At 38.9% G+C, this 16,484-nt stretch overlaps 1 protein-coding gene across 6 annotated transcripts in view; it reads right to left on the bottom strand.

Annotated features, from left to right (window-relative positions):
* The window catches only part of LOC143733391 (uncharacterized), a 71,061-nt gene that overhangs the window by 5,973 nt on the left and 48,604 nt on the right, over positions 1-16,484 (bottom strand). For 2 of the 6 annotated variants that reach the window (XM_077225095.1, XM_077225099.1), the window contains exon 2: positions 3,688-5,163. In XM_077225095.1, coding sequence (XP_077081210.1) covers positions 3,688-5,019 — 1,332 coding nt within the window. In that variant the 5' untranslated portion in view covers positions 5,020-5,163. Of the gene's footprint in view, positions 1-3,687; positions 5,164-7,586; positions 8,151-16,484 lie in introns of those variants that run through there. The other 4 variants (XM_077225094.1, XM_077225097.1, XM_077225096.1 and 1 more) reach the window with 4 other exon arrangements.

Raw genomic sequence — 16,484 nt, 5'->3', positions numbered from 1 at the left:
GTGACTGACACACATAGCCTGATTTATACAAGGTTGAACTGGCCGTGTGACAGAGCGGGCATTAGATGGACACGAGCGCGAGTTCGCGGGCGAATTTAATAACGCGGAGCGTTATTAACCAATTGATCCTATTAACCAATTGATCCATATATAAGGCGCTCCGCATTATAGGGCGCACTGTCGTTTTTTGAGAAAATTAAAGGCTTTTAAGTGCGCCTTATAGTGCGGAAAATACGGTATACAATTATTGTCTATGTTTTGAGACAAAGGTCTGCTTAACGTTTTTCCGTTTTGTTCAAGGTAAATAAAGCAACAGTTTTCAATAAGAGAAGAATATGTAAAGTATGGTTTTTGGGGTGAAAGACAATAATTAACATGATAAGAAACAGCTGCCTGACTTTTCCATTTGTTGACATGACATGGTTGGATTCAAATGAAAATTAACATATATTAAGTTTGGTGTCCACCTTAAGCCTGGTTCACACAGCAGGATAATTAGGCCGATTTTAGCCCCGATTTACCCCTTCCGACAATCTTAAGGATGCTCTGATTATCGTAAAATAATCTGATCAGATATTCCTGGCGTGTGTGGTGTGTTAAGACTGCTCTCGTCTGCTCGGAAGGACATCGGGACCGCTCCGATCTCAAATCGGGGATATCCAACATTGGATTTTTTGGCCCGATTTCTCCTCGTGTGTGGTGTCCACCGGGAACAAACGAGCACACAGCCTGTGGACCGGGAAACTAAATCAAAACAGCCGCCGGCATGGCGCACCAGAAAGTCCGGTGGACGTCGGAGATGGAGGACCAACTCGTCGACCTGTGGCAACAGCCTGAATGTTTGTAATCCTCTTCGTCCGCCATGATTGTTTACTCTGAAGTCTTGTTGATCTCGAGGGATTTTGTGAGATTTTCCGTCTGACCTGGGAATGTTTGGGAGTCAAATCGGTTTGTGTGTGATGTGTTGATTTTGCCATGTGGCTGCGCACCACACACTGTACGACCAAAACTGTTAGGCCCGTGATTTTTTATCGCCATGTGTACCCCACACTCAGGTTTGGAAAATCGGCCGACATTTTTAAAATCGTCTTGTGTGAACCAGGCTTTAGAGATAATCACCATTTATAATGAAACTATCATATTTTAAAAAGATTATATTAATTATATAATATAATAAAAGAAAAGAACTTCTACTAGCCAAAACGAAAAACATCTGAAATAAGCCAGGTTATCTAAATCAAAGATTAGACTGAAATATGTTTATTGTAAAATATAATTCTCAATGACTGAATCGCTTTTTTCGACAATCAATCATTGTTTTGCAGGTGCCAGAGAAAAGGAAAGAGTGGAGCCACAATCTGAATCTTGCCTGTTTCAAAACAACATTCTTGTGTCTTCTCGAATAAAACAACATATATTTTGTTGTAAACTCCAAATATAGCTCGCTCCATAATGAATGTTTAACATTAACAGACAGGCTGTCAGTTCATAAAATGAGCTTACTTTATTTTCTTCAATTGACATCCATTTGAAAAGGCCAAACTGTTCTCACTCCAAAGGTGGTTGATAATGATACTGAAAATCATGATCCGAAATATCATGATATCAAAATTATACCCCAGCATACACTGTAAACTCTAATGCTCAAAGTATTCAATTGCATTGAGCAGGGTGAAATTTAAGTATCAAATAAGTTGAACCTATTTAACCTCGGTGAGTATTTCTAACTTTTTTTTGAGCTTATGAAACTGACACATTTTATGTAACCATAATTGTTATTGTTTTGAGTTTCTTCACTGTCTTAGTGGGTTTAAAAGACACTTAATATTCAGCAATTTTATCGATTTGACTGCACTGACACTATTGGATGAGAAAAATAGAACTGGATGTTGACATCACTGCTTTCTGTCGAACTGCTTTATAGATGAATCAAATTAATTTCACCTCTAAACTGACTCAATCTCAAAAATGACACTATTGTCTTATGTAAAGCTGTTTAACAGTTTAATAACTTTGCAACGTTAATACTGAAGTTTTTTTGTTTATTCTTGTACATTTCAGGCTTCTTCTGGGAATATTTTAACATCCATATTTGCTGTCCTTCTGAACCTCTCATGAAAGACTTTTTTCACTGATCGTGAGCCTTGGCTGAATGTGACCAATGAGCAATGGCTTAGCAAGAGTAGAACGCAGTTGGGAAAAAAACAAACACTAGGTTTCTTATGAAATTATTTGGTCTTATCAACATTATGTTTAAGGGATTATCATTAAGGAAGAAAAATCTAAATATAATCTCTTCAGCAATCCTATTGCTAGTGTTTATCCTCTTCCCACCCTTGAGACCTGTGAACAACGTTTGAAGTCCTGATTAAAGAGTTTTATACAGTTTTTTTTTTTGGCTCTTAGTATGAATATGCTAGCCTTAAAGTTATCTATAAGATAGTGTGCTCCAAAACAATGACAACATCATTATATTTAATATATTTGATTATAAAGCACAATAATAACATAAAGCAATGTTTATTTTACTCTGATATATTTATTTTATTCTCATCTCACACATCATGGATATTCACTCAAAAGGCTTTTTCTTTTGCAAAGGAACTTTTTTTTATATAATGTATTTCTAATAAAAATATTTCTAAAAAATTGTATAATGTATTTCTAAAAAAAATAAGGAATGTGGAAGAAAAATGGCTAATCAAAAAAACCTATTTATACAGCCATATTATATATTAAAGCACAGACTGTTTTTTTTTTCAATCAATGATTCTTTAATGTAATAAGCATCAAATAAACAATATAATTAATGTTCACAGTAATAAAAAAACTGATTATAGATTATTAAATAAGATTAAATAATGATTGCACAGTAGGTGGCGGTATGCACTAAGAATGTAAATCGGCATTAAACAAAAGAAGAAGAAGGAAGAGGTGTGGCGTACTTCTTTTTAGCATCTGTTTCCATGGTGACTCCATGGTGAATGTCTTTGTGTGGTCACTGCTAACTCTAAGTTTTATACTCCGGGCTGACCGAACTTGCAGTACTCCAGAATGCAGTTTTGGAAACTGCATACCATGAGTAAGCAAGGTTTGGGTAAATCACTTGAGAGTTCAGGGTATATGTGATGGTAAGCTAACCTTTTTTTCTGGAACACCACCCAGATTCTCATCACATTTTCAGTCCAATCAAATGCTCTGTAGAATCTGAAGTATCCCGCTCCCTACATTATTAGAGATGCAGAGGCTGTGGCTCGATATGTCTTGCTCTGAACTCGTATTTCAGTGGAAATCCCATCAACACATTCAATAACTCATAACTGTGTGCCTTTCAAGGGACTTCATTAGGATTCTAAGTTACCTTTTCAGTTACCTGGAAGACATCAAGTATTGGAAGGCATGTTGCTACTTCAACATGCACAAAAAAATTAAAAGATCTTGGTGTTATGTTTTTCATTTTTTTAACGAACTTCAACAACGGAAACAAAGTTTGTCATAAAGGATCTGAAAAAAGTGGCCCATGCCATTAATTTAGTTTGTGAAATATAGTGATACAGTTTTAGTTTTAATTTAGTTTTAGTTTTCAAAATTCCCTTCCTCTCTATCATTTGCGCTCTACAGCATAACATCACTTGACTTGACATCATAGTTTAATTTCAGTATACATGTTTGTTGTGCTAGACTCACCTGAGTGTTGCGGTCTGTGAGTAAGACCTGCAAGTGGTTGAAGCCATAAGTGGGTCCTGGCGAGATTAACAGAATAGTGCAGGTGCTCAGGTGAAACTCAGGCAAGGTGTCAGCACTGCGTAAGAAATCCTCCGTCTTCAGCTCCTCCACCCTCTTCAGATGGCCACCGGCCAGCTCGATCAGGGAACCTTTGGCAAAATGAGGTAGGACTGCAGAAGGGGGCGGGTCAGGGCCAGTGAGCACAGCGACGGGAGGGCGGTAAGACCCTGCAGAGGGATCCCAATCTGTCTCAAATCCATGGCTGTTCGGTTGGGTTTGCAGAGAGTACTGGGAATTCCTCGGGGAACAGGACACAGAAGGACTAAGTTGTGGAAATGCTTGAGGGTTCTGGTGAGCAGAAGGGCAAAGCGACCCCAGAGCATAGTAGATCTGAGCTCCAGCCTGAGAGGCACTAACACCAAAATGGTCCTGAGAAGTGATGGCCTTTCCTGTCTTTGTGTCTGACGAGGGGGGCACTGGAGCTCTGGGTGTTCCCCGGCGTTCCCTGTCCCATGAGGAATGTGCACTTGTGTTCTCTCGTGGCAGAAGGCCTCTCCCGAGGGTCTGTCTTGTTGTATTCTCCTGTCTTCTCCTGCCATTGGCGTGTGGACCATCCAACCTGCTCACATTGTCGTTCCCACAGTCATCGCAAGAGGGCACTCTTCTGCTAGGCCTGCTGTCTGGGCTATCAACACCATTGGGCCGTCTGCCTTGGTACCTGAGTCTGATGTCAGGGAGGGTGTCGTGGGGATAAGCCGTAGGCTGTGGAAAGAGATTCGGGGAGAAGAGAGACGAGCTATAGTCTCGCCGACTGGGGCCATAGGACCACATTTCCCTGGACTCGGCTGTGTAGACACTCTTGAAGGTGGGCACAGAGATGAGCGGTTGTACACTAATGGGGGGGGTGTCACTGCTCAGCCAGCGAGAGTGGTGGGGAATGGTATGCTCCAGTCCTCCATCCATACCTCGTCCACACAATGTTTCTCTCCAGGATGCTGAAGATGACCCTCGCCGCTCTCCCACCTGGACCGGCAAGTACGAGTGATGCATGCCGGGGGTATAGGACACCTGCCAAGGCAACGACAGAGAATAAGGGGGCAGCATGGGGGGAGCGGGTGGTAGAAGATCCCCACTCTCTCTGTGACCCTCGGTGGAGTGATGCTGCCGTCGGCTTCGGAAAGGGGCAGGGGGTTTGAAGTCATCCTCTGGAGCTGGTTGATCTGATGAGCCCTGTCGGGACTCCCGCTTTTTTGGGGGGAGACACTCCTTGCTGCGGTCTGGGCTTGGATTCATGGGACAATCCCCCGGGCCTTCTGGGCCAAACTAAGTTACATGGGCTGGGGAAAACAAGGGGCTAGGAGAGATAATTTTTCTTCTGCTGATCAGCATCACGCACACAACGTGTCACTCACGGCCACGTTCAGAACTCCCACTCACCTGAGAAGAGAAAGTGCAAGGGAAAAAAAAATGTTACTGACCTCTTGTTTGGCCCTCAACGGACAACAACAAAAACATCAGTGCAGGCCATAGATACTGTATTTTGTAAGTATAAAATCTATATCCTATCAGATTAACCACAGATTTAGTCTATCACATTTAAGTGATAGACTAAATCTATGTTGTCCATACACTTGCTGGAGCCTTTATATATGATTATCTTCTTTTCTGTAGAACTTTGGTTTTGTGGGCTTTTTAGTGGGAGCAATAAATTGGACACTGAGACCTAAATAAAACGTCCATATGATTATCACCATATTGCTGTTGGGGTACAAACAAACAAACAAAACATATACTGATACACGAACACTTAAGAAACATTTTCTCACCCACACACATACAGATATGGCAATAGACTACATGCCAGTTCTTAAATAGGTTGCCTCTGCTCATTAATCTGTGATGGGAATCTCCAGACTTATTCCAGAATTTTTCAATAACTGCTACTGTAGTGATACCTCAAAAGCTACCTCATGATTGAAATTCACTTTGGGATATACGGCATTTGAAAAAACAACACACACACACACACACACACACACACACACACACACACACACACACACACACACACACACACACACACACACACACACACAAACACACACACACACAAAACAAGGCTCCTTAAAGCAGTAAAATATGCTTGTTTCATTCACACCTTCCTGTGGGGCAATGTCTCTAATGTCAATCCAGCACCCCTTAGACACTTATATTTTACTGCGCATCGCAGTAGCTGCCAGCACATCTGGTCTCTTTCTCAACGCCTCTGTCTAGCACACTGTCTGCATGCACTGAACCCGATACCCTGCTGCTGTTTCCATGGAAACTGAGTCCATACATCTACAGTGACCAAAGAAGGCTAAGAGGACTATATAGGGATTCTATCGGAAAATCTAGGCCGTCAACCTGTTCAGAACTCATTACATATGAGCAAGCTGCTAAAACAAGTTTAAGAAAAGTTTGTTTGTGCAGTGTGATCTTTCACATTGGATGGAGACCATTTCTAATTATTGTCACAAGTTCCTTTTTTATATGAACTCTCAAGTTCTAGTGCAATGTGTGGAGAAAATATTTACTTGAATAATAAATAGAGAGCTGAGGGTTAGTAGGTTTCTCATAAGACAAAATGTTGAGCTGCAAGTGCTTACAAATCCTTTATGTTTTTTATAGTGATTACACATTATTTTGTGCATCATCGGTCATATACTGTAAACCGCACATAATGTTTGATATATTAATAAATAATAATGTTTGCTGCACATATGAACACATTTTCATGATGAAGAAGATAAATCCTGGATTAAACATAATCATGTTACTCCAGCAGAAATTTAAATATAATAATAATAATAATAATAATAAAAGTTGAGAAGCATTTTTGTGGTATTTTTTTTTATTCAAATCAGAACTGGAAAGATTGGAAAATAGAAGAGTTAGACATAGAACACAACATAAATTCTGTGAACTGATATTTCTGCGAGCTTGTACTTTATTATCTCTAGCAGGAGTGTTGAAAAATAAAATAATACATAAATATAATATACATAAATATTGACAGCTGTAACATGCCTGAAACATGCCATGATTATTACCCTAAACATTCAGTTTTTGAAAGTCGAGTACAAATACATTTTACACCTTATATCCCTGCAAATCGTTTTTACAGACCTGCTTGTTGTGTTAGATTAAATCTCTCTAACATTATGTTTTTGGATCATGTAAATGCTCTGCATATTGATACATTTAGAAAGTTTTGTAGAAAGCTTTAAAAAAAAATCACATAGTAGAAAACAGGACAAGCACTGACAGAATCAAATTGACAAACACAAATAGTCTTTAAGAGGAGCGTTCTAACAGCGTTTAATGAATTACCTGCCAGTAATACACTATCCTTACAGACAGCACAGCAAAGCCATTTCTGTCATTTATCAGACTGGATTTCATGGCGACTGACATTTACTACACTTCACTGTCACAAATAACATTGAGGCTTTATTTTTGAAGAGTCACAGTATATTAATTTTCACTAGTTTAAGTCTCACTACTTTTTATGTTAACTCATGTTCTACTGTTCTAGTGCAAGTCATTTGTGCAGTACGAACTAGTGGAAAAACTGAGAACCAGTGATCTTCGATGACTTACTAAAAACAACCTAAAACAGGGGGTTCCAGGGGAACCTAAACAAAACAATGAATACTAAATAATTACAAAGTAAACTATGACCTTTAAGTAAAAAGCAAAACAAAAACAGTATGTAAAGCACAGATTACAGAAAAAAACAACTTCTAAGCATGTCACGAGCACACATAAATGGTGTTAATGACTTAGATCGAGATCAAAATGAAAATAACACTGCTGACCTGATGCGACTGACCTTGATGGGGTGAGCGGAGCAGATATCCGTGTGACGCCACTTACTCCTGCAGTCCATCACACCTGTATCTCTTCCACACACACACACACACACACACACACACACACACACACACACACACAGACACACACACACACCACTAAGGCAACGGTGTGTATAAATCTACAGGCAAATTGTGGTGTCACACCATGTTGAAAGGGCTGCAAGGCTGACTGTGAAAAAATGTGAGAGTTTGTGCGAGTGTGAGTGTGTGTGTGTGTGCGTGCATGTACACAAGGCTGAGGAAATGAGTAATATCGTGCAGTGTGAGGCATGTCTGCTGTGCAACAACACACAGGCAGACCAGTTGCTGTGTCGCCCACTCGCCTTACTCACTGTGAAAGGGATAAACACACACACATGCAGTAACAGACGGGTAATTACACACACTCCTACTCATCCTATCGCTCTCAAACACACACTCTCAGCTCTGAGCATATGCATTTACATACGTGATAAGAAAGTAGATAGATAGTGATATATGCTCTGGTTTCAAGCACATCATTACACTGTAAACAATTAGCAGGATTTTAGAAGACTTTCTGACCATAAATAAATTGTATTATACAGTGAAATCACTAGCTGTATCATAAAGTCACCATTGTGGTCATTAGTTCCTTTTGGCTGAGAATTTGGATATAATTACTGTTAATTTCTTTATATGTGTGTTCTGACCATAGAACACATCTGGTTGGATTGTCTCAATACTACATAACTGAAGTTTAATAACCAAGTGTGAAAAAGAACCTGTCAAACAGTGAGAGACATTTGGTTGTGTAAGTTGCTTGGTTTTCTGTTTGTGTGGCATTATACTGGATAGCCTCACACACTGAAAACCTACTGAATTAAAAAGCTGAGAAATGTCTATAATCCTAGTTCCCTGAGTGTTAATGAGAGATTTGCGTGATGGAAACACATCAGTGTTCACATGGTCGGAAGCCTTATAGAATTACACCAATTCATTGGATGATGGTGCAAAGTGATGCCGCTGAGGTGCTTCATCTTATCAATTTCTGCTTGGCATCATCACCTCAGATTTTCTTCAAACAGGCATGAGCCCATGCAATAACAGTGTCTCATTCTCATTCAGGGAACATTCCCTTTAGTAGCAATTCAATGCTGTGTGAACAATTTAACATTAAGGGATATGAACTGTTGCTGGCAAATTACTAAACCTGTGTGGCAAGCAAACATTGACGCAACAAACATGCCAAACAAAAAAAGATATACACTGTAAACATATGAATTACTTCCATCCCACAGAAAGAACCTATGATGACAGAATCAAAGCCTCATAAAAATTTGACAAAAGTATTTGGAGAGGACCAGCCTCAAGCCAATGTCTTCCAAGCAAGCAACTTTAACCAATGCCAATGAAGAAGCCACATTATTTGTAGAATATGAGTAAATACCGAAGACAACCCAAACGCCTCGTAGGCAAGCCGATGAGACGTCCTCTGCTTGAAAACCGCATAACCTCTGTTTTGACACACCAAAGCATACACTACAGTAATCTACCGTTGAAAACTATGCATTCTGGGTAATATTTGTTGTTTTCGAGAAAATAGCCTACAGGAATATACTGTGAATTAACAGCGCTCAAAGTCGACACTCAGAGGCTGTGTTCCAAATCACACTCTATACCCTCATTTACTATTGCCTACGTTAGTTCACTAATATAGTCCACTTGAATGAAAAGAAGTGAGGGAATTCAGACACTGATGAACACCTGATAAACAGAATCACTGAAGGACAGAGAAACAAGAACAGAAAAAAGAGAAACACAAGAAATACAACTGACTTCCAGCCACACTGAGTGTGAAACCAGTTTACAAACCAGTTTAACATTATTTCTTTCATACATGTACAAAAGTTCTTGTTGAGAATTAACAGATATTTAGTTGTTGATGTTTTATGGAAAATAATGAAGTTTGTAGTCACCATGATGGAGATCAGTATATGCTTTAGTTGGGCTCTTGACTCTTTAACATTAGTTTTATCTTTGGCTGCTGTAACTGTGGGTTTATAAAGCACATTTGTTATGACAAGAAAAAGTCAAGAGGAAGTTGATCAGGTGTTTTTGGCTGTTGTGATGATGCCATAATCATCTTGGACGGGTCAGATTGTTTACTGTAAGATTTAGTTTTTTGAGTCACTATTGTGCTGAAGAGTAGAGTCTGTGCTTCAGTCCAGGAGAAGATCTAGAAACATTGATGATACGCTGCATGTTGCGGTGACTGTGTAGTTGCTGGTCCAGTGGAAATCATTTTTTGTACAATATTTTTTTTGTGGTCTCAAATGAAATAAGTTCACAGTAATATTTTGCTCACATTATGTGTCCATTATAAATTTGATGACAGTAAATTTAAGGCAGTTGGTTTCTGCAAGTGAAATTAGTTAACTCGAGTTTTAATTTTGTGCATTTTTACAGTAACATATTGTAGATTAACAGTGTTGCCAGTATTCTACTGTAAAAAAGCCTGGTAAGGTCTAATAGTGTACAAAAAGCTCATCTGACTTGCGCCCAATTCTCCTTCTGAGCTACACACTTCTAATGTCGTACCTGCACAGAAAAAAAATGCTGTTGCGGTGAGCAGATGCAAATATAAAAAGTATTACAGTATTATAGTAAATATAGTATAGTATTATAGTAAAGTAATTGCAGTGTTCGGCTCACCAAGCTATAGGGTGAATACGTTTTAAAGATTTCATTCAAATATGCAGTCCAAAAGAGCTCAATACGAGAGGCATGGCTAAAGGCAACAAAGTTTATAGAAGAGTGCCTTAATCAAGAGGTGAAATAACGGATGATAGGCAGAGACGTAGCTACAGGGCAGGCAAAGCAGGTTAATGCAATGCATTTTGGGATATAATGATGAATTTATGTGTTAACAGTTATTAATGTGGGCTGAAATGCAAGAGGTGGTACCGGGAATAATGCGCACAACACTGGGGTCACCCCTTGTAAAGTATCGGTACTGTGTCTTGCTTCCATGAATCAGTACTCTGCATTAGTTAATACTTAAATACTTTTACTGAATGTGTTAATGATGAATAATGTTTTTTTTCAAGCGGCAACCTCCCTGTCTCTCTCTTGAAACCAACACGGAAGTGAATTAAACTGCAATTCATCGCCTGGCCGCTTGAGGCTGGCAGCAAAAGTGAGTCAAATTTGTATCTCCCCCATGTTAAAATGGCCAACTTTACAGCAGAAAAAAATGTGTTTACAGCCTGGTGTCTTAAGTGGTTTTGGTCTATACAGCTAATTTTGCCCTTCATGACGACTGTGAGGGGGGTGAATTTTTGTATAACTCAACCGTTTAAATTATATAAAGTCTTAAAATGCTGCATAATCAAGAGTGTGGCCACTTGTCTGCTGCCAGTTAGCGTAACTTCTCCTTAGCTGATTCCAGCTGCTGAACTCACCATCTCTGCCGTGTTTATACTCTTTTTGGGATTATTTCATTAAATTTAATACACGCATTATACCTTCGCCCGCGCCGTATGATTCCGTCGCTGTCGAGTATCGAGAGAACAACCAGCGCTGTTTTTCAGTTGTTTTCCTCTGCATGCACTCATGGATGTCTGACAATATCGTTGCTTTTTGGAGTTCAGATTTAAAAACGTCTTAGATATAGACGCTACACTTTTTCTGCGGTACCGTTGACCTTACGGAACAGATAGACTATAATATGCTTATTTAACTTTTTAGTGCTCAATAAAAAGTACCGTCAGATGAAATCCTGCAGGTGTCAGTGCTTTCTCTCCGTCCCTTAAATGAGCGCGGATTTCTAGTGCATTACTTGAACTTCTTAGGTAATATCTATCAGAATTTAAAATGGACTGAATAAATCTCTCTACGAACTTGACGTGCTGTGCTGCGCTGACTGACATGTATGCCCATGAATCACTGTCACACACACGCTCAGAACAAATATTTTAAGTTACTGCATGATAATACATTTTTATCTAGCAGAATAATAATGCATCACAATACACATAGACTCACTTTTAGTTTTGTCTTTTAACTATTATAGTATGTCGAAGGGAAAAAACATGTACTTTAACTATTGGCTTTAGGCCTACTTCAAGTCAGCTGTCACTTTAGCGCGAGGCCAGTAGCACATTAGCTCCTTAGCCTGAGCAAACTCGATCACGTCGAGCTAGGCGGGCATAGTCTCAGCATCCAGGCTCCTCAACTCCACCCAAAACCCGCCTTTTTGCCCATTTTCGTTTATCCGGGAATGACGCGCTGCCAAGATGGCGATGGCCGACTCCGCCCACTTTAGGCTTCAAAAACTATCTTCAGAAACCTACGGGTGACATCATGGACACTACGTCCATATTTTTTTACAGTCTATGGTTTTTTTCAGCAAAAACAAGTGCATTTCTATATTAAAACTTCACATTAATTAGTTGAGGATGCCTAATGGACTAAGAACAAACAACAGTATTTTAAGAAATAAATAAGATTAAGTTTAATAAATGTTTTAAATAACTATTGATCCCCATCTGTTAGTCACTAAAATGTCTGACAAATGGGGTCTCACTTGGCAGCACCAATCATCTCTGAGTTTTAGAAAAACGGCCAGTGGGACTGGCGAATGGAATTCGTGTGCCGAGCCGCTCCCCCATACCTGCTTTAACTTACTAATGCTTTCAGAGTGCAGACCTCTTTTGCAATTTCTGGCTTTGTCCCAATTCAAAGGTTGGACTGAGAGTTGTTAAAGTCCCCCTGTGTTGAAAATCAAGTTTTTAATGTTGTTTATATGTCTATGTAGTGTTTTTAATATGCTTCAAGGCAGACCATGTGTAAACATATTCTCTTTAAAACTGCAGTGACCCAAAGACAGTCTCAAAAACGCAGTTTGAAATCGCTGGTGTTTCTGATGTCACAAACTACCTTGCAACTAATCAGGTAAATGTGCCGGCAGGCTTTAGCATACCATTAACTGCTCTGAAGCAGGGGAGTGTCAAGAGATGCTAGGTTATCCTGGTATTTTTTCTGTTAATATAAACAATTGGGTAGATTTAGCAATATAGTGGGTGAATGATGTATATTACGATGTTAAGATGAACTATATGCCTTTCTCCACTGATGTCTGAGTTGTGCAAAGCGTTTCTGATGATTGTTAGATGGCAGCTGACTGACTCTGAGATGGTGGACGGAAACATGGTTTGTGTAACATTAGCAACACATTATTAGCTGTTTGAGTGCAGTGAGTTGAGGAGGGGATAATTAGCATATTAATGGTAATGCATATACTAAATGAAGCAAGGGTGTAGAGTTATGTTCATGATATTTTAAGGCATAAATAATTTTTCACAGAAAAAAACGTTTATTTTGGTGATCAAAGATGCATTTTAAGGTATAAACTTATTGAATACCGGGGGACTTTGAAGTGTCATGAAACCCCCGTTTTAGCCTGGTCGTTCACAACTCCGAGTTGAAAAAAGTCTCAAAAAATGGGCGTGTAAAGCTGTGGAAAAGTGGGAGTGTAGAGGGGAGAAAACAACCAATTAAACACAGACCTGCAACACACTTATTATTTACACTTACAGACACGAATATTAAAATATGACCTCGGATAGAGAAAAAAACAACTGAGTTTAGGGTTAAAAATCTAACCCTGTATAATAAACTGTTAAAACGAGGGAGAAATGCGGAAAAGCATTTTAAAGGTCTAATAATAATATTTTCGTTACATGTACGAGCACTACAGTCTCTTAACAAATGATGCTTCAGTTTAAATGAAAGAATAAATGCATTCTCACTTTTTTGCCTCAACTTTGCTTTTCAAACCGTAAATAACGAAATTGCTCAGTAAAACGCATAAATAACGCAAAGGATTATGGGGAATGGAGTCTGTGAAGATGTGGTAATAGTCCGGGTTGGTGTGCCTCTGATGGTAATCCCGGGCACTCTCACTGGTGATTGTTACATGATTCAAAGTAATGTTTGAACTAGACTTTTTTGAAAATTGTGATAAACTGTTTGAAAACAAAACAGGGTTCACAATCAGTCTAAATATGTTCACCATGGTCCATTTCTGTATATGATTAAAAAAACCTACAATATAAACTATATATAATCAAATCTAAAATATATAAGTCAATATTTGAACTGTTTTAAAGTTTATGTATATATATATATATATATATATATTTTTTTTTTTTTTTCATTGGACAGTTGAGTAAGCTGAGACCCAATACTTATGCTTTATATTGTAATTCGCCAATTTCTCGAAAAAAAAAAAAGTCCTGTCGTCACTGGCGCGCAGTGAATTCTGGGGTTGGCAAGGCTGCGACGTATCCATCTGTGTATCTTTCACTTCACAAGAAATGAGGACGCATTTGTAGGCCACATTTGAAGGGGCCTTTGAATTGAGGCAGCCTTCGTCACACAGCGGTGACACAATAGGCCTTCGAATGCGGTCTTCAGAGGATGAAGCCTCTGAATGTGACACAGCATTTGATTATAGATATATAGGTCTTGGTACCTCATCAGCTGGAAAAGTGCGGTGAGTGCATTGATTGGAGTAATCCTGATGACCTTGATTAGCTGATTCAGGTGTGTTTGATTAGTGTTGGAGTTAAATCCACCAGCAGCTGGGTTGGTTATCCTCAGGGCTTAAAGGGATAGTTCACCCAAAAAATGAAAATTAGCCCATGATTTACTCACCCTCAAGCCATCCTAGGTGTATATGACATTCTTCCTTTAGAAGAACACAATCGGAGTTATATAAAAAATGTCCTGGCTCTTCCAAGCTTTATAATGGCAGTGAATGGTTGTTTCTGTTTTGAAGTCCATGATAAAAGTGATCTATGTCTTAATAAAGGCCTTCTGAAGCAATTGTAACTCTGATTGTGTTTGTCGGAAAGAAGAATGTCAAATACACCTAGGATGACTTGAGGGTGAGTAAATCATGGTAAATCATGATAAAGTAATTTTCATTTTTGGGTGAACTAACCCTTTAAGGACTTTGAAAATCAGACACTAGAAAAGTTTAATGTTTGAAAATGGTACAATCAACTTTCAATCAACTTTTATTCAAGACACAAAGGTCCATAGAGACAACACCGTACAGATATATATAAATAAATAACAATACAAACAGTAAAAAATGATGCGGAAGTGGCATCATTTATAAACATATACAGGCTTCGGGTCCAATGTTTCCAAAAACAAGATGTATACCTTGTGTCACTCTTAGATACATCAGCTATGGACACAATGATAATATTCTTAGACCCTGTCAGTCTGCACATGAATCTATACATACAATTTCTTAGAACAGCATTAAAAGTGGGCACATTGTTAGACACAAACATTTCACTGGCACTACTCCACCTAGGAATTTTAAGCACAATTCTCAGCGCATCATTATAAGCCACGTGAAGTTTTTTCATTTTCGACTTACTAAAATTACACCACAGATGTGCTGTATATAGTGAAGTGCAATAGGTTTTGAAGAGTGAGATTTTAACATCAGAAGTGCACATATGGAATTTGCGTGCCAGCATGTTCGCATGCCCATACAGTTTTCCACACTGACGCTGCACATCATCATCATCATCACAGAGGTCATCTCTTATCACATGGCCCAGATATTTCACTTTCTTTACAACCTCTAGGGGTTCGCCTGCCAATAAGAAAGAAGGATAGACACATTTCATATCCTCCCTGGTTCTGGCAATCAGCACCACACTCTTCATTGAGTTAAATTTTATATCAAACAATAAACCATATTGAGAACATATTCCAAGAAGTTGCTGCAGGCCAGCACTGGAGGGAGCAGTGTCACCAAATCATCAGCATAAAGCATATGATTAATGAGACTATCCCCCACCAAGCATCCAGTTCTACAGTCCTTTAACTCCATAGATAAATTATCCATATACAGATTAAATAGCAACGGAGACAGAATTCCACCCTGCTGCACTCCATTGGAGACATAGAAAGGTGTTGACAAACTCTTCCCCCACCTGACTTGCATAGTTTGATGAGAGTACCAAAACTGCAGTATCCTAATTAGGTAAGAGGGGACACCACGCTCAAGTAGTTTACCAAACAGTTTCCCATGATTGATACGATCAAAAGCCTTTGACGCATCCAGGAAACATATGAACATCATGGACATAGTCATTCCACCCTGGTCTTATGATATGTTGTTTCACCACTTTACTTCTCAGTGATTCACTTCCATCAACTAAGCAGTTCACAATTCTATCATACATTACACATAGGTCATTATTGTGACTTACATTCTTACAGCTGCTATCCACACACATAATTGCATCAACAGGTAACTCAATATTTCTCAAGTACACATCAGTCAGTAACTTGTAATATTGCAGATCATCTTCTGTAAGCCTTGTCCAGTCCAGTATCTCACCTGATTTAGGGCTATCAATATAGACAATCTCCGGTAAACCCTTAGTATTTATGAACATAGAGACAGGAATATGGTCTGCCGTAGCCAAACCATATAGGATCTCAGCCTCCTTTATACAATCATGTGCATCAGCAGTAGATATACAATGGTCCAACCAAGATGTAGTATGCCAGGCTTCACTCACATGTGTATAGCTATCTGCAGGCAGTAATTCCTTAGTGGACAAAATAACCTTGTTATCTTCGCAGAACTGTGTCAAGTGTTGACCAAAAAGTGAATTAATATCTGATATATCAGCATTCAGATCCCCCAAGACAAATATGGATGTACATTCACTTTCCCTTATGTAAGACCCTATAGAAGCAAGCTTATTCAAGTACTCATTTTCCTTTTTGTGACATTCATATGGAGTATATACATTTAAGATTATAAAAACATTCTTATTATGC

The sequence above is a fragment of the Siphateles boraxobius genome, unplaced genomic scaffold (genome assembly GCF_051911475.1).
Source record: "Siphateles boraxobius isolate OS27281-9 unplaced genomic scaffold, OSU_SipBor_1 99, whole genome shotgun sequence".
Classification (NCBI taxonomy): Eukaryota; Metazoa; Chordata; class Actinopteri; order Cypriniformes; family Leuciscidae; genus Siphateles; species Siphateles boraxobius.
This window is presented reverse-complemented; position numbering and strand designations above follow the sequence as displayed.